The sequence below is a fragment of the Odontesthes bonariensis genome, chromosome 22 (genome assembly GCF_027942865.1).
Source record: "Odontesthes bonariensis isolate fOdoBon6 chromosome 22, fOdoBon6.hap1, whole genome shotgun sequence".
Classification (NCBI taxonomy): Eukaryota; Metazoa; Chordata; class Actinopteri; order Atheriniformes; family Atherinopsidae; genus Odontesthes; species Odontesthes bonariensis.
Genome location: NC_134527.1, coordinates 2,781,944 through 2,809,175, shown reverse-complemented (window position 1 = coordinate 2,809,175; position 27,232 = coordinate 2,781,944). Strand labels below are relative to the sequence as shown.

At 41.9% G+C, this 27,232-nt stretch overlaps 1 protein-coding gene across 1 annotated transcript; it reads left to right on the top strand.

The window, feature by feature from the left end:
* The first annotated feature begins 1,002 nt into the window (after positions 1-1,002).
* On the top strand, positions 1,003-23,887 carry ccni (cyclin I). The gene is made up of 10 exons (XM_075455102.1): positions 1,003-1,234; positions 2,652-2,811; positions 9,822-9,956; positions 11,530-11,604; positions 12,362-12,502; positions 13,545-13,673; positions 13,752-13,853; positions 17,100-17,256; positions 18,273-18,481; positions 22,487-23,887. Exons 2-10 carry the CDS (start codon positions 2,698-2,700, stop codon positions 22,712-22,714), a joined length of 1,290 nt encoding a protein of 429 aa, XP_075311217.1. The 5' UTR covers positions 1,003-1,234; positions 2,652-2,697; the 3' UTR covers positions 22,715-23,887.
* Positions 23,888-27,232: the final 3,345 nt, after the last annotated feature.

Genomic DNA, 27,232 nt, shown 5'->3' with positions numbered 1-27,232 from the left:
CCCCGATTAACTGACGTTTGTATTAGCCTATCAGCAGGCCGCATTCAGCCACGTTCAAATAGTCCGCCCAAAATGGAATGCGTTGATTGGCCCGTGAATACACAGAATCGTGACGCATTCTAGACATTACGTAGTGCTTTTTGACAGTCTCATATCTAGTCCTCAACAAGCTCTACGTTAAGTGGGGAAGATGAGACAATTGAACATGTTATTTTATATTGTAGGAATTATCAGGCTCAGAGAAATAATTTAATTAGAAATCTTAGTAGGATGAAAATGAAATTGGATATATCAGGTTATTTTTTATTATTTAAAACAGTGTATGGGTGTATATATTATATCTATAAAATATATATAAAATATTTATAAATACAATATATTTTATAGATATAAAATATATTCATATATATATAAAATATAATATATATATATATATATATATAAAATATTATATATATATATATATATATTATATATATATATATATATATATATATATATATATATATATATATAATATATATATATATATATAATATATATATATATATATATATATATATATATATATATATATATATATATATATATATATATATATATATATATATATATATATATATATATATATATGTGATCCACACTCCTTACCAGTTGGTGGCGGTAATGCTTCTTTAAGTTGTTTGCCAACCGCCAATAAAATAAACGAAATAGAGAAAGAGAGCTCTACATTAAGCGTAATTTGTCTCTATCTCCACATACTTTTTATTTTATTTAGTAGCCTGCTTAAAAGAATGTTTACCGATTACTGCACTTGTATACGTCTGTGGGATAAATGTGAATAAATGCCGATACATTTTACGTTGTTTTTGTTCTTCTTTAATGTTTCCAAAAATAAAAACATCATAATAAAAAAACATCATAAATAAAAAAAACATCATAATATGCGATGTTATGGGTATGACCGATTGTTTTGGACTCCCGTTCTGCGCGGAGGTGGGCGGGGACTGTTTCCTCTCTTCCCCAGGGCCCCTCCTCGGAAGTAGACGGATCTGTCTATCTTCCGTTCTTTTATTTTTGTATATTTTTATGATAATCCCCTTTCTCCCTAACAAATCTTGCACCATGGAAGCCACAATGGACGACTAAACCGGGAGAGCGGGTACTCAATTCAACCCCCTTTTCTTTTTCCTTGAATTGAGTCGACCGGATGAAACCCAACTGTGCAGGGGAGGTAAGACTCCGGGCTCCGTCTACTTACAGCATCCGAGTCAGCCGTTTAAATGCCCCTGTGGGGTATTTAGCCTGGTATTAATAAACACTACGGTCCCCATTCTTTATTTAACGACAACAGAGAGTGGTTAGCTACGTTTTTAATAACTGTTTTCGAGTAAAAGTCTAGGTTTGACCATAGCGTCCGAATCTGAAGGGGACGCTCGGTTTGCAAATTATCCCCGTTCCAGAGATTAGCCGGGTCCATTTTCATAACACCATTTGTAATACACTTGTAATCTATGGAAGTTTGTCTGTGCCATCAGAGTTTGAATACGAATTTCTAATATTTAATTTTTACAGCAACAAAATCAGACTTTGAATTTGAAAAACCAACAGTGTAAAAAAAAAATCTATTTCTAAAAACAAAAATTGGTGTAAAAAAAATTCAACATTAAAAAAAATTCAGTGAAAAAAAAATCAACTTTAAAAAAAAAAATTTAAAAAAAAATTCAACTTAAAAATATTAAATGGAAAAAAATTCTACTTAACAAAATTCAATGGAAAAAGAACCAGACTCATCATCCATTGAATTTTTTTTTCACTGAATTTTTGTTTTTAGAAATTTTTTATTTTTTTTACACTGTTGGTTTTTCAAATTCAAAACTCAGATTTTGATGCTGTAGAATTTCATTATTAGAAATTCGTATTCAAACCCTGATGGCACAGAAAAACTCCCATACACTTGACTTTAAAGGACCGCAAAGTTCCCGGTAAAACTGGGACTTCCCCTGAAATGTTTAAGGTAGTTTCCTTGAAGGGAGATGTTGGTTCGCTTTCACTTTGTCAGTAAATAAACAGTGACTGTTTACACTCATAAAACCTCACAAAAAACACATGACACCTTTATGGTTTTGTTCATTTTTAGCATTGCAACCAGCCAGTACTTTCATTTTTGTCCATTTGGAAGTGTTAAGATTGAAAAAGGCTCTTTAATATTTAAAGACCAAGTTTCTATCTTTAGTAGTAACATCTTTAATCCCTATTCTTGTGCAATATTCAAAAATTATGTCCAAACTCTGTTGTGTGCAATATATCCACATACTTGAACCTACTAACACCATATTTGATTTTATTTATTTTATTACCGTAAAAAAAACTGTGCATCTTACATCCTTCCCTTTTTTACATTACTTTTTATATATTTTTTATATTTTTTTTATATATTCGCACTCTTTGCACTGTTTTTGGTGGCTTTAAATTTCGTTGTACCACGTATAATGACAATAAAGGCATTCTGATTCTGATGTCCTGTTTAGTCCAGAGATATAGTTTACTATAAACAAAAAAAAAATCTCTTTTCTTTGGTCATATAAGCCGTGCAAATTGCCCTCACCTGTGTTTAATGAGTCTGAGGATGTGATGTGCTGGCCTCACAGGTAGCTGTATCCAGTGGGGAGGTAGGCTCGACCAGGGGAGGACACGATGAAGTTCACCGAACCCTGGGGACACCAGAGGTTGTGTTTTCTTCTGGAAAAGGCCGCCTCTAGGGAAGCCAAGATGTGGAAGGTCTACGTGCCAAAGAAGCCCTCCTCACAGGTAAAGATCCACCTTCACGTACTGAACCTTTACAGCTGAAGTCCTAACAGGAGCTGATCTTCAGTCCCAGTTTAACCCGTCTCTTTCAGGCGTGTACTCATAAACAGTTCCTGTTTTAATCGTCGTTTAATCACAAGTATAAAGTATGGAAGTTTTTCTGTGCCATCAGAGTTTGAAAATTCTAATGTTTAATTTTTACAGCATCAAAATCAGACTTTGAATTTGAAAAACCCAACAGTGTAAAAAAAAAAAAAAATCAATTTCTAAAAAGAAAAATCAGTATAAAAAAATTCAACATGTTGAGTCTGGTTCTTTTTCCACTGAATTTTTGGAAGTTGAATTTTTGGTTCCATAATTAGTCATTCGATTTTATCTTATATTCCTTTTTTTAAAGCTTTAAATTGAATCTTATTTACTTTTTCTTGATGTTGAACAAAATATAATTCTTATTGTCTGTTTTTTTTCTACTTTTAGACGTGATAACGTTAATTTTTTTGGAATTAGGATTTTTTTTAAACTGAATTTCATATATTAATTTGACTCTTTTGGTAACTGAAAACAGTTTTAACGTAAATATTCAACAAAGTTGAAACTATGAAGCTGTTTTTCACAGATGCAGCTAAAGAAATGGGAACAAACGACACAGAAGTATCTAAAAATACAACTTAAAGTGTAAAATTCTCTGTTATGTGTAGACGCAACACTGTTTCGTCCCTTGGATTCGGTGCTGATGTCCAAACAAAACGTCCAAAGACCTTCAGAGAGCTATCGCTCAAGGTCGCTTTATAAGATAACAAAAACCTCGCTGGAAGCAAAATCCAAAGAAACGAGAAGACTTTTGCTCAACATTGGTAAATGCAGACAATATAAAACATTTTTACTCGTGTAAGCGACCTGCAAAAAAAAAAGTCAGACCTCACAATCTCTTGGCCCTATTTTCTCTCCCTTCGTATCACTGCCTGCTGCCAACAGGACTGCACGGTCCACACAGCAGGCAGTGATACGAATTTAATAAATTATTTATTACATTTTTATAATTTAATAGATATAAAATTATTATAAAATTAATATTTTATAAAATATAATATATTATAATATTTTATAAAATATAATATATTATAATATTTTATAAAATATTATAAAAATATAATATTTTTATAAAATATATTTTATACATGGCGCTAGCCAGAGAGAAAATAGGGCCAAGCAATTGTGAGGTCTGACTTTTTCCTGGAGAACCATTTTGTGATTATTACTCTTTTGAACGCATATTGTTTTGAGAAGCTAAACGCTTTATTTTTTAAACCCCAGCCAACTAGCCGGACTACCTTCATCAACACCAAAACGAGGCTGAAATAAGTGTGTTCCACATCGGTAGGCAAAAGAACTTCAGGTCACAAGAAATCATAAGTGCATTTCCTTCCAAAACCGAACAGCTAAGAGCATAACTAGTGCTAGAGTAAGTGTGGTGAGTTGGGTACCGAGACAAATGGGGAAAAAAGACATTTTAGGAAACAAATAAGTGCGTAAGGAGCTGGGAACTCTGCTCACAGGACGCAGCAGGGGGTAAGAAAATGTTCATAAACGATGTTGCTGATATGGGATGTCATACAGCTTCATGTCAAAAGAGGCGAACTATCCCTTTAAGATGAGACTCCAGAGGACTACTGGCCCATCAGCTGTTGTGTAAAATGTGAGCTGAGGCGTACACGCGACTGTAACTGTTTCGGTATCACTTTCAGTGTGAGCTAGTGCCAAGTTCTGCTGAATGTTTGGTTATTCAAAGGTAAAACTCGAATTCCAAAGAGCTCATTAGGTTTCTGTTGATCGACTCGTGGCGTCAACAAAGCCAGAAATTCAACCTGCAGCGTGTTGTGCTCAGACATGACGGTGAGTCACTGCTCAGACGTCACCGCTTACAGCTGGTCTCACCCACACAGGTGTTGTTTAATCCCACCTTCAGCTGGACGCACCCATGCACAGGCATGCCTGACTCAGTAGGATAACTGTGAAGGGTTTTTAAAGCTTCCTCTTATCAGATGTTCTACTTCCATCGATTCAGAATAGGTCAGCCCTCTGACTTTGTTTGTTTTCAGGAGCCAAAGTTCAACTGAGCCTTACTGTCAGCTCAGTTTGATTTATTTCTGTCAGATATTTGTAATGTATCCTTTTTTGTTTTAGTTTATCACTAAATGTTGGAATGTTTCCTCAGTTTGGCGTCTTTCTGGTCGCTGATCGCCCTGTGAAACGCATCAGAGTGGATCCGTTTATCTGCCTTTCGGGGTGTAGTTGTTCTTCCTCGTGTCATGGTTTCAGCCTCTGTTTCCCTGCTGCAAAGAAGTAAATGGAGCCCATTGTCTGCCGAAACCAGAGAGCAGAGCAGGGATAGTCATGGTAACATAACATGGCATACATCGAATGACTGGCATGTTTCTGCGGCCCGTGTTTACATGCAGAGCAGCGAGTGCATGTCAGGCGTCAGCTGTGAGGCCTCGGTGTCAAACTGTTCGGGTTAAACTTGAATGTTTAAAGTCATCCTGATAAACTGCATTCAGTTGCTGCCAAAGTGATTTATAACCAGAGGTGGGTAGAGAAGCCAAAAACTGTACTCGAGTAAAAGTAAAAAGTAGTCATCCAAATAATTACCTAGTGAAAAAACTACTCAAGTACTGAGTAACTGTTGAGTAACGTCTGATTTATTTGTTAACACAAGCGTTCAATCAGACAGACAAAAATACTAAATAATCATCTTTAGGCAGATTAGAGTTCATCCAATTGATAAAAAGAATTAAAATTAATTAATTAAAAAATAGCTTAAATTAAAATAATCCAGGTAAATTCAAGCACTTCAATAAAAAATAAAAGAGACTTAGGAAATGTTTAAAATATATGGAACCCATATATAACCTTTTTTTTTATGACTTGTACTTTATTAGTTTTCCATAAGAAAGAATACACAACATAGCATGTGCCAATACGATATTTAAGATTACTTAATAGAAAGAAAATTACTTATTAAAAAGGAAGAGTAAATAAAAAAATATTTAAAAAATTATTAATAATAATAATAATAATAACTAAATAAAATAAACTAAAATAACATCATCTACCGCTAACCATAAATCTACGTATGTGAATTAACTTTAAAAATAAATAAATAAATAAATAAAAATTGCCCTACCCACAGAAACATTTAAATAATTATAGCATTACAGTATATTCAGATCATCAAATTAAGTTTGAGCTGGAGATGCCATTTAACCCACATATGAAAAGTAATGGGACCACTTTTTGTTGTACTAGAACCCATATGTAACCTAAAAAACAAACATTCACCTATCCAGGTGTTTCTGCTGAAATGTGCGTTTGTTTTGGTTGACACAGAAGACACATAATGTAGCTGCTGTTTCTCACTCTTTGTAAGGTAAACATGCTTTCAGTATGAGGCCTCGTCTGCGTCTTCATTTCCCACCGTAAAAGTAAAAAGTATAGAGATTTAAAACTACTCCATTTTTTTTTAAACCTTACTCGAGTAAATGTAACTCGTTACTACCCGCCTCTGCTTATAACGGGGAGTAAATGATTGCTCCGAGGCAGTCGTGACATTTCTGTTAGTTTCTCCCTGTTTGCAGACATGGAACATTGGTGGAAGAGATAAGAAGGACAGTTTGTCACATAAGGTGATTAAAAACTGCAGTGTTGGCAGGTAATATCCACTCTCAGCTCGTGTCCAAATGTTCGTGCCTTTCTGTTTTTGGCTCTCAGTAATTCTGTGTTCACAACAAAGAGGAAGAGCTTTCACTGAGTACAAACTCTTTTAACGCATTCCACATGAAGAACGTTTCTGTTTTTGTGGCAAAGAGGTGCCTGCTATTTCATTTATTTATTTATTTATTTATTTATTTATTAGGGCTGGGCAACGATTAAAATGTTGAATCTAATTAATCACATGATTTCCCTGATTACTTTCTTTTCCTGTTCCACAGCAACAGACTTTTACAGAATAAAAGCCTGTGAGCAGCAGACTTTTACAGAATAAAAGCCTGTGAGCAACACTTTTACAATAAATATAGCTGCAAGCAGCGATGTGGGGGTCCTAGCAGAATGGCACAATAGGCAAGGCTTGTGGCCTGAAATGCTTTTTTAAGGTTTTCAATTAAATTCAAAATGGCAGAAAATCCAAGATGGCGCTGATGACGTCATTAAGTGCTTTGACCTCGTCCGCATCCAGGGATTCCACTGGTACCTCATTTGTGACATTTGGACCAAGGGGTCCAAAGATATGAGCAAGAATGCATTTTTGCTACATATAGCGCCACCTATTGGCCAAACGTCACCAAACTTCGTTGACCATTTACCGTCCTGGTCATGAGTCTGTGTTATAAGATTGACTTCATACCGTCAAATGGTTGCCAAGATATGGCCTCACTTCTGGTTTGGCGGCGTCAACCTCGAGTTTGATTGGCTTTTATGGAAAAACGGAAGCCTGATTTAAAAATTCCACATGATAACTTTTGGTCTTAGGAGTCTATGTGCCAAGTTTCGTGAAAATTTGACAATCTGTGTGACCTGAAATGCTTTTTTAAGGTTTTTGATTAAATTCAAAATGGCGGAAAATCTAAGTATTGGACTCGTCATGATCCAAGGATTCCAACGATGCCTCATTTGTGAAATTTGGACCAAGTAGTCAAAAGTTATTAGGCTGAATGCACTTTGAACTTTGACGTGTTGGTGGCGCTAGAGAGTAAGCTCTTGGGGCATGAAAATTCTTGAGTTTTAATTTGGCACTTGGCTGATTACGTGTGCCAAATTTCACAACTTTTTACCATAGCGTTCATGGGGCTGCCATAGACTTCAATTGCAGCGGAAACGGATGAATAATAATAGGAAAAGCTACTAACACAATGGGTTCCTGCAGCTTCGCTGCTAGGACCCCAAATAAAAGCCTGTGAGCAACAGACTTTTAAATAATAAATAAATAATAAAACCTGCGTTAATGCGCGATAACAACGAGTTAACTTGCCCAGCCGTAATATTTATTTATTTTTGGCAACGGGCTAAAAGAGGTCCCGTCAGACCGGTTCAGCTCAGAGGAATCCTGCATCGCTCCACATTTACAGGAAAGAAACGAGAAGCTGAACTTCGTTTAAGAATTTGACCGTCTAAGTTTGGCATCGGCACCAAAATAAACTCGTGTTTGTTTTCTTAGTATATTTTTTAAACGAACCAGTCGGAGTTCTACAGTATTAGGCGGCGTTTAAACTTTGACCCTTTGTGCTGCCGGCACATTCCGGGTGTCGCTGTACGTTGGAAGGAACATTTTGAGTTTCTGAACTCACCGAGGGGACCAAATGGAGGCCTTGCCCATATCTGGATGAAAGGCTCTGAGAAAGCCGAGATACACGATCAGGGACGGCCTGTGGTATGCAGCGAACTCTTTAAAAAGCGTGCCGCTCTGAACGCCACGCATTCCTGGAAGGAGAACTGAAAGAAGTCTTACTTTGCTCAGCCGATGATGGAGCTTTGTGCCTTTTGTCCCACTGGTGCAAACTGGGAGGAAGATTAACCCTCATACCTGATTTAAAAACAACTTAATTTCTGAAAGGGGAAACATTTTTGTCCCCTTTTTAAAATAACCTAAAAATATCATATGTTAATATTTTTTTCTGCTTTTTTTTCATAGATCCTTTATTCCACTTCAGTTCTGATCATAACTACCAAGTTTTCAATTATTTTCACAAATTAAACCCTTTAAATACTGGTTTATATGATGTAAAAAAAAAACTGCTATATTTTCAATATATAGAATGCAAAGTGGAATTGTTGAGCGGGGATAATTATGGTCTGGGATATGTCAATGATCAGCAACAACATTGATTTTTTTTTTTTCTTAGGGATTTTTAATTTTTTTGCTGTCTGATTTTAAAAAAAAAAAAAAAAAAAAAAACTTAATTTCTGAAAAAGGGACATTTTTGTAAAGCTGTATTCATTATAATGGATGTCTATGGGAGCCGTTTCTGTAATCTGCCATTTTAGAAAAACTAAAAAGCTGTAAAAACTGATGTTGTAGCTCAGCAATGAAATATCCCAGACCTGATAATCCCCCATAGAATATTTCACTTTGCACTACATACATTGAAAATACAGCAATTTTTGTGTGTTTTCACAGAAATTGGTGTTTACCTCATATACACTAGTATTTAAAGGGTTAATTTTTTTTAAATAATTGATGGTTATGATCAGAACTGAAGTGGAAGAAAAGATTTATGAAAAAAAAGTGGAAAAAAATATTAACATATGGTATTTTGGGGATCATTTTAGAAGGGGACAAAAATGTCCCTTTTCAGAAATTAAGGAGTTTTTTATTTTTTATTAAATCAGGCATAACAAAAAAATAAAAAATCCCTAAAAATCAATGTTGTTGCTAATCATTGACATATCCCAGACCATAATTATCCCTACTCAATAATTCCACTTTGCATTCCATATTTTGAAAATATTGGCACCTAAAGGCTTAAAATTTGGACTAAAAAGTTCAAATTGGCATCTAAAGGGTTAATTTTTTTAAAATAATTGAAAACTTGGTGGTTATGATCAGAACTGAAGTGGAATAAAAGATTTGTGAAAAAAAGTGGAAAAAAATATTAACATGATATTTTGGGGATCGTTTTAAAAGGGGACAAAAATGTCCCTTTTCAGAAATTAAGAAGTTTTTTTTCTACACAATGGAAAAATTGCATTGTATATGATGTGTGTTTGAAATTTGAAAAAATAGTCAAAAATGCACAACTGGACCAAATATGATGAGTATCACTATTTTCAGTGTGAAATTAGAGTAGAAAGTACAGCCCAAGTGGAGAAAAATGTCCCCTATTAGGGTTAATGTAGATAAACAACTAATAACACGTCCTTAAAACTATAAAACTATAAACGAATAAGTGGCAAAATAAATAAACCTTTAACAACAATAATACCGTTTTCTTCTTCTTCTTCTTCTTCTGCTGCTGCAGGATACAGACGTCTCCCCGGCCCAGCGGGACGAGGCCGTGCGCTGGCTGACGGAGCTCCACCGCAGGCTGCAGCTCTACCCAGAGACCCTGGTGTTAGCCGTTAGCATTCTGGACCGCTTCCTCGCTCCCATCAAGGTACACCAACAGGACCGGCTTTACTGGTTAGGAGCAAATTAGGAGAAATGAGTCCAAAAGCAATCGAATTAAAGTGAAAATCGGCTTGTCAAGATTTCTTGAAATAAAATGTGATATTTGGGACTTTTGAGATAAAAGTGATCTTGAAATTAGCTTAAAAACCTCTTCAAATGAAAAAAAATAGCTTGTTTCATGTGAAATATGACTCGAAACAAGATGTTTTCAAGACTTTTTCACTTAACAAGATATTCAAGATGTATTGTATTAAAACAAGTCCCTATATCTGGCTGAAATGGTACTTCTTAGGCAGTTGATACTCAATGAGACAAATATGTAGGCTTTGCATACTTGCAGCCTGCGTTTCTCAGTCAGAGCAGAACGTCTTGTTCACGTTCCCCCACACAGACGGGAAGATCCTGTTCTCAGACCGAGGAAGATGCTCTTAAAGGGACAGTTCGCCTCTTTTGACATGAAGCTGTGTAACATCCCATATCAGCAACATCATTTCTGAACATCTTCTTACCCCCTGCTGCGTCCTGTGAGCAGAGTTCCAGCCTCGTTTTGGTGTTGATGAAGGTAGTCCGGCTAGTTGGCTGGGGTTTAAAAAATAAAGCGTTTTGCTTCTCAAAACAATATGCGTTCAACAGAGTAATACATTTGCATCACAAAATGGTTCTCCAGGAAAAAGTCAGACCTCACAATCGCTTGGCCCTATTTTCTCTCCCTTCGTATCACTGCCTGCTGCCGACAGCCGCGCCTGTTACGCTGTTTGCTGCTCGGAAGCAGGGGACTGCTCGGTCTGCACAGCAGGCAGTGATACGAATTTGATAAATTATTTATTGTTTATTTATTTTTTATTTATTATTTAATATATTTTATAATTTAATAAATGATATAAAATTATTATTTAATAATACAATAATAATTGTTTTTATCATGATGATATTTTATTAGAATAAATATATTTTAAAATAATATATTTGATAAACTTATAAAATATAATATTTTTATAAAATATATAATATTTTATAAAATATATTTTAATGTATTAAAATATAATATTTTATAAAATATTATAAAAATATATTTGATACATAAATATATTTTATACATGGCGCTATCCGGAGAGATAATAGGGCCAAGCGATTGTGAGGTCTGACTTTTTCCTGGAGAACGATTTTCTGATGCATATGTATTACTCTGTTGAACGCATATGTTTTTGAGAAGCAAAACGCTTTATTTTATAAACCCCAGCCAACTAGCCGGACTACCTTCATCAGCACCAAAACGAGGCTGGAACTCGGCTCATCAGTCTTTTTATAATAAATGATAAATAAATGTGCTATTCCGTGTTCTTCCAAACATTAACCAGCTACAGCACCTGAATGTTTTGATTACAGCATCTGAGTCAAATGAACAGGAGAGAGTCTAAAGGGCAGCTCACCTTAACTGGGATCTGTTGGCAGCATGTGTGAAGTGAAGCTTTGCACGGATTGTAAAGAGCTGCTGATGTCTGGTTGAATTCAGTGCAAAAAATTAACATTTGATTGATTAACTGATTGATTGTTGGCAGGCCCGTCCAAAATACCTGCGCTGCATCTCCATCGCCTGCTTCTTCCTGGCTGCCAAAACCTGCGAGGAGGATGAGGTGAACACACACACACACACACACACACACACACACGTAACAACAGGAAAGACTTTGGCTGTGTTCGAAATCGAAACTACATACTGCATACTGATCGATCAGACAGTATGCAGAGCGTTTACCCACAATGCATTTCGCTCCTGTCTGAGCTGAAATCAGCCGGCCTGAAGCGGATTTCTCTTAAGCTCTAAACTCTGTAAACTTTAGCAACATTTGAAACATTTTCAGGTGAGAAAGTAGTCGTTTAGATCCCCAACGTGTTGAAAACCTGACAAAATACCGGCTGTTTACAATTTTGTTCCCACGAATTCGGCGCTACTAAAGCTAGCCGCAGTGAGCAACGCACTTCCTGTTATTTTCACAAAATAAAATACCCGTTGCCTTTTATCATAGGGAAAGCCATTACCATACAATTGGTGCTTTTGTTTTGAAAACAGGAAGTGAACCTACCCTCGTTGTAGCTAGCTTGAAACTGCCGTTTTGACAGGAAATGACGATCGGCGACGTCACGTTACGTTGCATTTTGGGTAGTTTGAGTATGAGTAGTAACCTCATGATGCATACCCAACATTTCAGAGAATCTAGGATGCATCCGGGAACTTCTCGCTAACTCAAACTCGCATAGTAACTCAGAAAGTTAGTAGGAGAAGTATGCGGTTTCGAACGCAGCCACTAAGCTGCAACCTCAGAGTTAATTGATGGTAATGCATGATGTGTGCGGCTCAGCATCGGTGAGGTAACTGTGTGTGTGTTTCAGTGTGTGCCGCCTCTGAAAGAGCTGGCTGAGTCCAGCGACTGTGGCTGCTCCCCGTCAGAGATCCTGAGGATGGAGAGGATTGTCCTGGACAAACTGAACTGGGACCTGCACACTGCCACAGCCCTGGACTTCCTGCACATTGTACGCATTACACACACACACACACACAATCACTCAGTGGGGTCACATGGCCCTGAAAGGATCAGATTATTGGCTAAATTACAATAAGAATGAGTTATTAAGGGTAATTCTCCTGGGATATATGGCGGTGAATGAATGGGATCAGAGGCACAAAGCGTGTCATACCCCGGTATGATAGGTGGCGCTGTACCCATTCCAGCTGTTGCTAACAGAGCCACTTCCTGTTGACCTCTTCACCACCAACAACAACAACAAACTCAGGCATTGGAGAAAGATGGAGAACGCAGAGCCAGATGAAGCTACGTCCCTCTACATTTGGTCTGTGATGAGCTGCTTGTTGCACAAACTCGATACCCAACGGAGCATTCTCCATCGCGTTGTTTGTTTCTTTCTGACGGCGACAACAACAGGAATATCGTCTCCTTTGACTTCCGGGTCACGACCCCGGGAAAACATCTGGAGCATGCGCAGAACGCAAAGTCTGATTCACCACGAGCTTCAGCGTCTACAAGCAGGTTTAGAGTGACTTTCAACCCAGTTATCTCGGGGTCTGAATCCGATCCGATCCAGTTCTTAGTCAGATTAAGGTGTCTACATGCACTTAATAACTCAGTCTGATTGTAATTTAGCCAATAATCTGATCCTTTCAGAGCCATGTGACCCCACTGAGTGATTCCCTGAATTATCTCGGACTGATAATGAAACAATGAAACTTGAATGATTAATCTCCTTAGACAAAAACAAGGCTTCTGTGTGATTAAAATTTAGATTTTTTCAGGAGATAAGGGACCTTAAACACAGGAGATTCAGCAACTTGAGTTCATGATCATAACTACCAAGTCTTCAATTATTTTCAAAAAATTAACCCTTTACATGCCAATTTGAACTTTTTTGCCCAAATTTTAAGCCTTTAGGTGCCAGTATGTTCAAAATATGGAACGCCGGTCCTGCTGCATAAAGCTCGTTCTCTCAGCTCAACATCCTGTGGCTCGTTTTACTCGAACAGGCTCAAACTCAACCTCTCCTCCCGCCTCTCCCGCAGTTCCACGCCATGGTGCTGTCCTGTCGCTCTGGGTTTCTGGACTCCGTGCTGGGACTGAACCGTTCCCAGCACCTGGCCCTGCTCACACAGCGACTGTACCACTGCCTGGCTGACCACACACTCACACAGGTACGCACTCTGCCTCGCTAACGGCTAACGGGCTACATAAAGCCATGTTTGAGCTGTGCTGTACCCGTGTTTCTGCAGCTCAGAGGATCCATGCTGGCCTTGGCCCTCATCACCCTGGAGCTGGAGACCTGCTGCCCTGACTGGCTGGCTCTGACCATAGACCTGCTGAGGAAGGCACAGGTCTGTCTGCCTTTAACATCCTCAGCTTTTAGTACAGCTCATGAATTCTGCTGCTTTATTATCGTACGTATCTCCTCAGGGCCTCCCGGTTTAGTACTTAATGACCCACTTGGACCGTGGACAGCATGTTGGTTTGTCTCATCACGAGTTGTGTTGATCACACACCATGAATTGGCCCCATAAACTCTGGGTTTCACTTTCACTTCCTTGTTTTGTTGCCATCACGGCCCTGGTGACGCATTCAGTGACGGATGCAGCTCTCAGATGGTGCGTCAGCTTTGTCCAATTTATTTATTTCCATCTTTACCTCCTTCCTATTTCTTAAAGACGTCACTTTCATCTACTGTTTATCTGCTGAAAATAGTTACACTCAATTACCAAAGTATTCTCTCATCTTTCTTTACCCACATATGAACTTCAGTAACATCCCGTTCTTAATCCAGATGGTTTAACATGACGTCGGCCCACCCTTTGCAGCTACAACAGCTTCAACTCTGCTGGCCAAACTTTCCACAAGCTTTAGGAGTGTTTATGGGAGTTTTTTGACCAGAAGCTCATCTCTGATGTTGGACAGAAGGCCTGGCTCACAGTCTCTGCTCTGATTCATCCCAAAGGTGTTCTGTGCAGGCCGGTCAGGTTCTTCTGGCTCATCCAGGTCTTTATGGAGCTTGCTTTGTGTTGAAACAGGAAGGGGCCGTCCTCAAACCGTTTCCCCCCAACCGTTTCCCCCAAAGCGTTTCCCCCAACCGTTTCCCCCAAAGCGTTTCCCCCCAACCGTTTCCCCCAACCGTTTCCCCCAAAGCGTTTCCCCCCAACCGTTTCCCCCCAACCGTTTCCCCCAACCGTTTCCCCCCAACTCGTTTCCCCCCAACCGTTTCCCCCAACTGTTTCCCCCAAAGCGTTTCCCCCCAACCGTTTCCCCCAACCGTTTCCCCCCAACCGTTTCCCCCAAAGCGTTTCCCCCCAACCGTTTCCCCCCAACCGTTTCCCCCAACCGTTTCCCCCCAACCGTTCCCCCCAACCGTTTCCCCCAACCGTTTCCCCCCAACCGTTTCCCCCAACCGTTTCCCCCCAACTCGTTTCCCCCCAACCGTTTCCCCCAACTGTTTCCCCCAACCGTTTCCCCCCAACCGTTTCCCCCCAACCGTTTCCCCCCAACCGTTTCCCCCCAACCGTTTCCCCCCAACCCGTTTCCCCCCAACCGTTTCCCCCCAACCGTTTCCCCCAACTGTTTCCCCCAAAGCGTTTCCCCCAACCGTTTCCCCCCAAAGCGTTTCCCCAAAAGCGTTTCCCCAAAAGCGTTTCCCCCCAACCGTTTCCCCCCAACCGTTTCCCCCAAACCGTTTCCCCCAAACCGTTTCCCCCCCCAACCGTTTCCCCCCAACCCTTTCCCCCAAACCGTTTCCCCCAACTTGTTTCCCCCCAACAGTTTCCCCCCAAAGCGTTTCCCCAAAAGCGTTTCCCCCCAACCGTTTCCCCCAACCGTTTCCCCCAACCGTTTCCCCCAACCGTTTCCCCCAACCGTTTCCCCCAACCGTTTCCCCCAACCGTTTCCCCCAAAGCGTTTCCCCCAAAGCGTTTCCCCCCAACCGTTTCCCCCAAAGCGTTTCCCCCCAACCGTTTCCCCCCAACCGTTTCCCCCAACCGTTTCCCCCAAACCGTTTCCCCCAAACCCTTTCCCCCCCAACCGTTTCCCCCCAACCGTTTCCCCCAACTTGTTTCCCCCAACTTGTTTCCCCCCAACCCTTTCCCCCCCAACCGTTTCCCCCCAACCGTTTCCCCCAACTTGTTTCCCCCCAACAGTTTCCCCCAAAGCGTTTCCCCCAACTTGTTTCCCCCAACTTGTTTCCCCCCAACCGTTTCCACAAAGTTGGTTGCATGAAATGGTCAAAATCTCTTGGTCTGCTAAAGCATTCAGAGTTCCTTTCCCTGGAACTAAGGGGCCAAGCCCAGCTCCTGAACAACAACCCCACACCATGAAACCCCCCCCTCCACCAAACTTTACACTTGGCAAAATGCAGTCAGACAAGCACTGTTGCCTTGGCAACCACCAAACCCAGACTCCTCCATCAGCCTGATTGGTCCCTCCAGAGAAGGCGTCTCCGCTGCTCTAGAGTCCAGCGGCGGCGTGCTTTACACCGCTGCATCCGACGCTTTGCATTGCACTTGGTGATGTATGGCTTGGATGCAGTTGCCATGGAAACCCATTCCATGAAGCTCTCTATTCGCTGTTCTTGAGCTAATCTGAAGCTAACATGAAGGTTGGAGGTCTGCAGCGACCGACTCTGCAGAAAGTCGGCGACCTCTGACCCCGCTCTGTCATTTCACCTGGCCGACCACTTCCTGGCTGAGCTGCTGTCGTTCCCCATCGCTTCCACTCCGTTATAACACCCCTGACAGCTGACTGTGGAGTATTTAGCAGCGAGGAAGTTTCACGGCTGGACTCGTTGCACAGCTGGCGTCCTGTCAGGGTTCAGATGTTGGTAGAAGCAGTCTGCATGCCGAGCTGCTTGGATTCACACACCTGTGGCCACGGAAGTGACTGGAACAGCATCACATGCTTTAATTTGCTCTGCAATGACCGGAAAAACATTTCTTAAATAAACACAAAAACTGTGTGATAATATAAGTAGTTTTTAGCAAGCTTTAGGAAAAAAGAAAGATTGCAACATAAGAGAAAAAATGCCTTAAGTTTGTGTCAAAATATAGAAAGCAAAACTATAATCAAGCAAACAAAGTAATTAATCCCAGTTGGATAAAGACTGGAACACCAGCTGTCATCTGATCTGTTTGGTTTCAAAATGATGTTTTATGTCTCGTCAACCTGTTTTTATCTGTTGTTACATTTTTACTACGTGTCTAAAAGTACAAATTAAAATAGCTTCTTCGCTAAATTGTCTTTTTTGTGTAGACACACTGGTTTTTCCCTGGAGTTGGAGCCCTTTTATTACGCTTGAACGATATATAGGTTTAGTGTGAGTGGTTTATCACCCCAATGAAAGACGTTCTTCTCTCTGAGCATCACTGGTTTTAAGAAAAGAATGGATTAGGAAACAGAAACAAAGTCAGAGAGGCCAGTAGGGGGCGCCTAACAGCCTGAGGGGAACTACTGACAGTTTTTATTCCACTTTAAAATAAGTTTCCCCTTTTCGATGAATCTCTCGAGCAGTTTGCTCTTTAGCTGACTTTGTGTTTCACTCAGAACTGAACTTCTCTCTTCTTCTTCTTCTTCTTCGTCTCTCTTAGATCGACAGCTCTGAGTTGATTCGCAGTCGAGAGCTGGCGGCACGTAGTCTGTCCACATCGAGAGCTTCCCTGCCTCCGAACACTGTCTACATCTACCACCCCCTGCAGGGCTACAGCACCCTGCAGCCTCCGGCCCAGGAGCCCTCATTCACACTGGGTAGGCTTCACATGTAAAAAAAAAAGGAAAAAGTATTCATCCAAATAATTACTTGAGTAAGAGTAAAAAAGTGCTCGGTGAAAAAACTACTCAAGTACTGAGTAACTGTTGAGTAACGTCTGATTTATTTGTTAACACAAGCATTCAATCAGACAGACAAAAATACTAAATAATCATCTTTAGGCAAATAAGAGTTCATCCAATTGATAAAATTAATTAAAATGAATTAGTTAATTACAAACTAGCTTAAATTAAAATAATCCTGGTAAATTCAAGTACTTCAATAAAAAAATAAAGGAGACTTAGGAAATGTTTAAAACATGTGTAACCCATATGTAACCTAAAAAACAAACATTCACCTATCCATGGGGGGAAAAACGAGTTTAGGAAACTTAGCGCTACATGTTTCCTCAAGTTAGATGCTGAGTTTCTGCTGAAATGTGCGTTTGTTTTGGTTGCCACAGAAGACACATAATGTAGCTGCTGTTTCTCACTCTTTGTAAGGTAAACATGCTTTCAGTATGAGGCCTCGTCTGCGTCTTCATTTCCCACCGTTGGTTCTGACATTTTTCATCCGTTTCTTTGTTTGTTTGCTACGACTGCTAATGCTAAAGCTAACCCGTCCCGCCGCTGAGATCGAGTACGGTCACGTGACCAGACTGCACGGCTGCGTCTGATTGGTGGAACACAGTCAGGTGGTAGAGCCTTTGGCGGAAGTCTCTCTCTCTGTCAGAATAAAACATTAAAATGAGGCGTACGCGGGGGGATAAAAATAATGAGGCGTAGAATACCAAAGAGGTAAGAAGAAAAGTAACCAGCTCATTGTAGCCTAATGTAGCGGAGTAAGAGGACAGCTTCTGCTGCACACATCTACTCAAGTAAAAGGAAAAAGTATAGAGATTTAAAACAATTTTTTCAAAAACTTACTCAAGTAAATGTAACTCGTTACTACCCACCTGTGGAAACATCACCAGACCTCTGAGTAACATCAGGTATGTGTGTGGAACTCTTCTCAGGGACCTTCACCTCCACTGCTGAGTCTTCCAGGGACCACTGGCTCACACCCACCCTGCCACAGACAACAGCTGGTGGGGAGGATGGGAGCTCCTCCTCCTCCTCATCGGACGGCAAAATCGCCGCTCTGCTTCTGTCACCGAAACACCTGGGCCGCCTGAACCTGCTGCACAAGGTGACGCTGCGCTGCAAGGCCTCCACCAAGCGCAAGGTAAGAGCCTCTCTGAGCTCCACCGCCACGCAAACAGACCCGAGTCATGAGCCGCATTCCTAGAACTGTGTTCTTTGGACTGCGTTCCTAGGACGGCGTTCCTAGAACGGCGTTCTTTGAACTGCGTTCCTAGAACGGCGTTCTTTGAACTGCGTTCCTAGAACGGCGTTCTTAGGACTGCGTTCTTAGGACTGCGTTCCTAGAACGGCGTTCTTTGAACTGCGTTCCTAGAACGGCGTTCTTAGGACTGCGTTCTTAGGACTGCGTTCCTAGAACGGCGTTCTTTGAACTGCGTTCCTAGAACGGCGTTCTTAGGACTGCGTTCCTAGAACGGCGTTCTTTGAACTGCTTTCCTAGAACGGCATTCTTTGAACTGCGTTCCTAGGACGGCGTTCCTAGAACTGCGTTCTTAGGACTGCGTTCCTAGAACTGCGTTCTTTGAACTGCTTTCCTAGGACGGCGTTCCTAGAACGGCGTTCTTTGAACTGCGTTCCTAGAACGGCGTTCTTTGAACTGCGTTCCTAGAACGGCGTTCCTAGAACGGCGTTCTTAGGACTGCGTTCTTAGGACTGCGTTCCTAGAACGGCGTTCTTTGAACTGCGTTCCTAGAATGGCGTTCTTTGAACTGCGTTCCTAGGACGGCGTTCCTAGAACGGCGTTCTTAGGACTGCGTTCCTAGAACTGCGTTCTTTGAACTGCTTTCCTAGGACGGCGTTCCTAGAACAGCGTTCTTTGAACTGCGTTCCTAGAACGGCGTTCTTTGAACTGCGTTCCTAGAACGGCGTTCTTTGAACTGCGTTCCTAGAACGGCGTTCTTAGGACTGCGTTCCTAGAACGGCGTTCTTAGGACTGCGTTCCTAGAACGGCGTTCTTTGAACTGCGTTCCTAGAACGGCGTTCTTTGAACTGCGTTCCTAGAACGGCGTTCCTAGAACTGCGTTCCTAAAACGGCGTTCTTTGAACTGCGTTCCTAGGACGGCGTTCTTTGAACTGCTTTCCTAGGACGGCGTTCTTTGAACTGCGTTCCTAGAACGGCGTTCTTTGAACTGCGTTCCTAGAACGGCGTTCTTTGAACTGCGTTCCTAGAACGGCGTTCTTTGAACTGCGTTCCTAGAACGGCGTTCTTAGGACTGCGTTCCTAAAACGGCGTTCTTTGAACTGCTTTCCTAGAACGGCGTTCTTTGAACTGCGTTCCTAGGACGGCGTTCTTTGAACTGCTTTCCTAGGACGGCGTTCTTAGGACTGCGTTCCTAAAACGGCGTTCTTTGAACTGCGTTCCTAGAACGGCGTTCTTTGAACTGCGTTCCTAGAACGGCGTTCTTAGGACTGCGTTCCTAGAACGGCGTTCTTTGAACTGCTTTCCTAGAACGGCATTCTTTGAACTGCGTTCCTAGGACGGCGTTCCTAGAACTGCGTTCTTAGGACTGCGTTCCTAGAACTGCGTTCTTTGAACTGCGTTCCTAGAACGGCGTTCTTTGAACTGCGTTCCTAGAACGGCGTTCTTTGAACTGCGTTCCTAGAACGGCGTTCTTTGAACTGCGTTCCTAGAACGGCGTTCTTTGAACTGCGTTCCTAGAACGGCGTTCTTTGAACTGCGTTCCTAGAACGGCGTTCTTAGGACTGCGTTCCTAGAACGGCGTTCTTTGAACTGCGTTCCTAGAACGGCGTTCTTTGAACTGCGTTCCTAGAACGGCGTTCTTTGAACTGCGTTCCTAGAACGGCGTTCTTTGAACTGCGTTCCTAGAACGGCGTTCTTTGAACTGCGTTCCTAGAATTGCGTTCTTTGAACTGCTTTCCTAGGACGGCGTTCCTAGAACGGCGTTCTTTGAACTGCGTTCCTAGAACGGCGTTCTTAGGACTGCGTTCCTAGAACGGTGTTCTTTGAACTGCGTTCCTAGAACTGCGTTCTTAGGACTGCGTTCCTAGAACGGTGTTCTTTGAACTGCGTTCTTTGAACTGCGTTCCTAGAACGGCGTTCTTTGAACTGCGTTCCTAGAACGGTGTTCTTTGAACTGCGTTCCTAGAACTGCGTTCCTAGAACTGCGTTCTTAGGACTGCGTTCCTAGAACGGTGTTCTTTGAACTGCGTTCTTTGAACTGCGTTCCTAGAACGGCGTTCTTTGAACTGCGTTCCTAGAACTGCGTTCTTAGGACTGCGTTCCTAGAACGGTTTTCTTTGAACTGCGTTCCTAGAACGGTGTTCTTTGAACTGCGTTCCTAGAACTGCGTTCTTTGAACTGCGTTCCTAGAACTGCGTTCTTAGGACTGCGTTCCTAGAACGGTGTTCTTTGAACTGCGTTCCTAGAACTGCGTTCTTTGAACTGCGTTCCTAGAACTGCGTTCTTAGGACTGCGTTCCTAGAACGGTGTTCTTTGAACTGCGTTCCTAGAACTGCGTTCTTTGAACTGCGTTCCTAGAACTGCGTTCTTAGGACTGCGTTCCTAGAACGGTGTTCTTTGAACTGCGTTCTTTGAACTGCGTTCCTAGAACGGCGTTCCTAGAACTGCGTTCTTTGAACTGCGTTCCTAGAACTGCGTTCTTAGGACTGCGTTCCTAGAACGGTGTTCTTTGAACTGCGTTCCTAGAACGGCGTTCTTTGAACTGCGTTCCTTGAACTGCGTTCTTTGAACTGCGTTCCTAGAACTGCGTTCTTTGAACTGCGTTCCTAGAACTGCGTTCTTTGAACTGCGTTCTTTGAACTGCGTTCCTTGAACTGCGTTCCTAGAACGGCGTTCTTTGAACTGCGTTCCTAGAACTGCGTTCTTTGAACTGCGTTCTTTGAACTGCGTTCCTAGAACTGCGTTCTTTGAACTGCGTTCCTAGAACTGCGTTCCTAGAACTGCGTTCTTTGAACTGCGTTCCTAGAACTGCGTTCTTTGAACTGCGTTCCTAGAACTGCGTTCCTTGAACTGCGTTCCTAGAACTGCGTTCTTAGGACTGCGTTCCTAGAACGGTGTTCTTTGAACTGCGTTCCTAGAACTGCGTTCTTTGAACTGCGTTCCTAGAACTGCGTTCTTAGGACTGCGTTCCTAGAACGGTGTTCTTTGAACTGCGTTCCTAGAACTGCGTTCTTTGAACTGCGTTCTTTGAACTGCGTTCCTAGAACTGCGTTCTTAGGACTGCGTTCCTAGAACGGTGTTCTTTGAACTGCGTTCTTTGAACTGCGTTCCTAGAACGGCGTTCTTTGAACTGCGTTCCTAGAACTGCGCTCTTTGAACTGCGTTCCTAGGACTGCGTTCCTAGAACGGTGTTCTTTGAACTGCGTTCCTAGAACGGCGTTCTTTGAACTGCGTTCCTTGAACTGCGTTCCTAGAACGGCGTTCTTTGAACTGCGTTCCTTGAACTGCGTTCCTAGAACTGCGTTCTTTGAACTGCGTTCCTTGAACTGCGTTCCTAGAACGGCGTTCTTTGAACTGCGTTCCTAGAACTGCGTTCTTTGAACTGCGTTCTTTGAACTGCGTTCCTAGAACTGCGTTCCTTGAACTGCGTTCCTAGAACTGCGTTCCTAGAACGGCGTTCTTAGAACGGCGTTCTTAGGACTGCGTTCCTAGAACGGCGTTCTTTGAACTGCGTTCCTAGAACTGCGTTCTTTGAACTGCGTTCCTAGAACTGCGTTCTTTGAACTGCGTTCCTTGAACTGCGTTCCTAGAACGGCGTTCTTTGAACTGCGTTCTTTGAACTGCGTTCCTAGAACTGCGTTCTTTGAACTGCGTTCCTAGAACGGCGTTCTTTGAACTGCGTTCCTTGAACTGCGTTCCTAGAACTGCGTTCCTTGAACTGCGTTCCTAGAACTGCGTTCCTAGAACGGCGTTCTTAGGACTGCGTTCCTAGAACGGCGTTCTTTGGACTGCGTTCCTAGAACTGCGTTCTTAGGACTGCGTTCCTAGAACGGTGTTCTTTGAACTGCGTTCTTTGAACTGCGTTCCTAGAACGGCGTTCTTTGAACTGCGTTCTTAGAACATCTCTGTACGAATGCGGCTAAAGTTAAGCTCCTCTCGCCTGTTCAGGTGGAGCAGATGGACGTGGACGACTTCTACGACGGCATCAAACGCCTCTACAACGAAGATGTCGCCAACCCCAGCACTGCCATCCAGGAGGGGGCGCCACCTGCAGCGGGGGAGATGCCAACAGCCGGGGGGGGAGGAGGGGGAAGCCTCGCCGTCTGCAACATGGCGTCCCGACAGGAAGGAAGCTCCTCCCCCTGCCCGCCTCTGCGGCCGGTCACTTCGTCCTGAAGACCAACCAGGAAGCAGTTAACCAAAACCACCTCAACACCGCAGATCAAAGATGGCCAATCCGACGCCGAGGCAACGCAAAAAATGATGTAGTGGCAGCTTCACGGCAGAATGTCGCCCGTCAGTTCTGACGGAGCGAATTGTCTCGGTGTCTCAATACTTTTGAAGCGGTTTTACAGATGCTGCCAGCTGTTGAGGTGGTTCTGGTTGCAGCTCGAACCCGAGCCGTTCGGCCGGCCCGAGGTCGGCTCCCATCACCGCCTTCAGCTGGAAGAACAGAGCCCAAAAAAAGAAAATACTCAAAAATACCAAAAAAAAGCTGCTCCTCTCACACTAATTCTATTTGTTGAACACAAAATGATAAAAAAAAACTATAAACACATAAAGTTACATAAAAAAAAAAAGTAGCATCGACTGGAAATGTGATTGTTTGTTAACTTATATTTGTTGTTCTCATCTTTAAACTCTTTCTTTTTCCTTTTATCCGTGTTTTCTGTCCTCTCTGCTCTCTCGTCAGTGAAAATACTCGATTTTTTTTTTTTTTTTCCTCTAGAACTTCATCACTAAGAGTTTAAACTGATCTAGACGACTATCTGGACTAAATTGTTAATAAGATGCTAATATAGCCCCCCCCCCACCTCGCAGCTTGTTGTGATGCTAGGTTGAATGATAGATGCTGAGGTTGCTTCATTCACACATAAACACGAAGAAGTATTATCGACTTGTGGCTTTGATAGAGTTCGGTCTCGCTTTCTTTTCCTCCGGCTGCCAAATGATTAGTTGCCGTTTGTAACTGAGCCAAATTTTTAGTTTTTTAACTTGGATTTAAAGGCTGTTTTTTGCTCAATCGTATCCAAATATACAAACATGGGCGGCCATTTTATTTCCATTTTATTTCTCTACAGCAACGACGAAGCTGCAGTCTGATTTATTTTTTTTTGCTAAGTTTGTGTCTGAGCTTATTTAGAGAAAAAAAATGACAATCTTGACTTAAGTTTAAAGGTAAAACAGCACAGTGTTCATCTCCTGAAGTTCTGTTTAATATATAATATATATATATTTTTTTTTCCCCCATCCAAAAAGCTCTGTTGTTCCTGTTGAGGGAGCTAATGGGGGCTGCTTCAGGTCCCTGAACGCACCGCGGTTCCACTGAATAAAGAGAATGGAATCTGATGGAGCTCTTTGTCGTCTGTTTATCATCTGAAATGATTATTTTCTGCTGTTTCCACAACATAAAACTGTCCTGTGTTCAGTTTGTGGGAGGGCATTGCCCCCCCTGGTGGTCAAAAGAGTTCATTACTGTGTTCCCAAATTAATTAGAAAAAATATATAAATATTAATAAGCAACAAAGCAAAGTTTTTTGCCCTCCCTGACAAGAATCTCCAGCTCCTTGTGGTTATAAGCACATATTCAGAACAACAACAACAAACCTTTTGCTCAGAAAAGCTTGTCTATAAATATAAATAATGCCTCCATTTTGTGTTTATAGCTTTTGACCCACATATTCTTGCTGTTTTGGTCTAATTTATGGCTTTAATATTTCTTTATTCAGTGTTGTATCAATAGGAAACTCATTATGGCTGAGAAGAAATGTAGAGTCTGTACTAATGGGAAGTTCCACATGAACACAAGTTGCTGAATCGCCTGTGTGGAGCCAGTGTAAGGCCCCTTATCTCCTGGAAAAAAATCCAAATTGTACAACAGGAAGTGGCTCTATTAGCAACAGCTGGAATGGGTACAGCGCCACCTATAATACCGGGGTATGACACGCTTTGTGCCTCTGATCCCATTCATTCACCGCCATATATCCAAGGAGAATTACCCTTAATAACTCATTCTTATTGTAATTTAGCCAATAATCCGATCCTTTCGGTGCCATGTGACCCCACTGAGTGTGGCACCTTTAAAAAAAAATAAAAAATTCGAGGTTAATTTGTTTAATTTAGAGACCCCTGTGGGGGCTCTAAATTACTATCCATAATAAAAAAAAAACTGAAATTTACCCGTTTTAATGAGCTTTGCAAGCGCGTAGCGCTAATTGTTGTGGCTGTGCACGAGGGATGCTCCCAACACAAGAGGCAGCCGGGATAGATATTACTTTTGCTAAAAATCCAGAATACATTCTATACCATGGATTATGATAATAAGTGAGTAGTATTTCAATATAAGTGGAACTGATGATACCTTAAAGGGGAACTGCGGTATTTTCAACATTAAGCCTCTTTTCTGAGTCGTCTGCGATGTTTTAGAACCCCCCTCACTGCTTTTTTGATGTTTACTGCTGTCTCCGGTATTTGCCTAATTTTGATTCTTCTCAACCTGCTTCAGAACGGCAAGTCATGCGCATGTCCAAAAAGGTCCGTAAAAGCACCATAAACGTCCGTTTTCAAAATCATCAACTCACCGGAGTGGTTACTGGTGTGCACTGGTAATCCAGATCAAATTTCGTGGCGAAAAGTTGCTTCTGTCGTGTTTTATTTGGCAGCTCGTTCATGCTCGCACTATTTTCTTAGCGGTGGCGGAGTAATATCAACGAACATCCAGTACAAAATGTCAAATAAAACACGACAGAAGCAACTTTTCGCCACGATTGTTTGATATGGATTACCAGTGCACACCAGTAACCACTCCGGTGAGTTGATGATTTTGAAAACGGACGTTTATGGTGCTTTTACGGACCTTTTTGGACATGCACATGACTTTCTGAAGCAGGTTGAGAAGAATCAAAATTAGGCAAATACCGGAGACAGCAGTAAACATCAAAAAAGCGGTGAGGGGGGTTCTAAAACATTGCAGACGACTCAGAAAAGAGGCTTAATGTTGAAAATACCGCAGTTCCCCTTTCAGAGAGAGCCCACTCTCTGTGAGGATCGTACGCTTTGATTTCTCCAGCACATTGAACACTAGAAGATGATTATTCCTCGTTTTCTGGCAACACACTGTGCATTTCTGCTCTAAACAATAGCCCCCCCTCCCCCCGACACAAACAGGATGCCTGAACAATCACTTTAGTTTTTGCTCTTTCAGAAGCTTCAGATGAACTTGAACGTCTCTGCGCTGAAACCCCCGTTCTACTTTAATTGCCTCATTGTGCCACTCAGCCTCATCACATCAAAGAGAAGGACAGCGTCGCTGGCCCCTTGCCAGAAATACCCTCCTGTGTGTGTTGCATATTTGCTTTGGGTTTGGTTCTCATGTTCCTTTTGAGTTTACTTCCAGGAACGAGCTGCTGTTGGGCCTCAGGCCTCCCATCGCTGTCCTGACAACCACTTCCAATGTGAAACTCCCAGCCTCTGTTCTCACAAGTGTCCCGTTTGTGTACTATGAGCTCTTCGTGTAATTCTTCATTTAATCTTTTAAAGATGTATTATTCTGTAATATGTAATTTAGCTTTAGCAGAAATGTTTCAAAAGCAGGGCCGGGCAGAGACCTTTGGGGGGTCAGGTGCTCAAAGTCAAAGGGGGGAAATGTTGTAGCACGAATTTGAAACACCTTATAATATAACTGGTTGAATTGAAGCGACCCTATAACATGGAATCACAACATACCATATCATTGTCCAGGGGGCAAAAGTAGTCCATGGCTGTGTTCGAAACCGCATACTTCTCCTACTACTCCTACTAACTTTTTGAGTTAGTAAGCGAGTTTGAGTAAGCGAGAAGTTCCCAGATGCATACTAGATTCCCCTAAATGTTGGGTATGCATCATGAGGTTACTACTCATACTCAAACTACCCAAGATGCAACGTAACGTGACGTCGCCGATCGTCATTTCCTGTCAAAACGGCAGTTTCAAGCTAGCTACAACGAGGGTAGGTTCACTTCCTGTTTTCAAAACAAAAGCACCAATTGTATGGTAATGGCTTTCCCTATGATAAAAGGCAACGGGTATTTTATTTTGTGAAAATAACAGGAAGTGCGTTGCTCACTGCGGCTAGCTTTAGTAGCGCCGAATTCGTGGGAACAAAATTGTAAACAGGCGGTATTTTGTCAGGTTTTCAACACGTTGGGGATCTAAACGACTACTTTCTCACCTGAAAATGTTTCAAATGTTGCTAAAGTTTACAGAGTTTAGAGCTTAAGAGAAATCAGCTTCAGGCCGGCTGATTTCAGCTCGGGCAGGAGCGAAATGCATTGTGGGTAAACGCTCTGCATACTGTCTGATCGATGAGTATGCAGTATGGAAGTATGGAACACAGCCCACGTCTATAGTCTATATTCACCTGTTGGGTACATTGAACAGCTTCTGTCGGGGGGGCCGGTGGGGGGGCTGCTGGTGATGATGATGTCGCTGGAGGTGGGCTGCATTGATCTGAGAGTGGAGACACTAAAAAGCAACTAAAATCATGACAAGATAGAAAGAAAACTGACATTAATAATGGCGTCCTGTGACCTACCATTCTGCTGATTGTTTGGAGGAGAATCCGTGGCTGACTGAACTAAACAAGTTGCTCATTCCTAAACTGAAAGGGGGACATTAATGGGAACACAAGAATAAAGGAGGGGTGGAGGCACAGC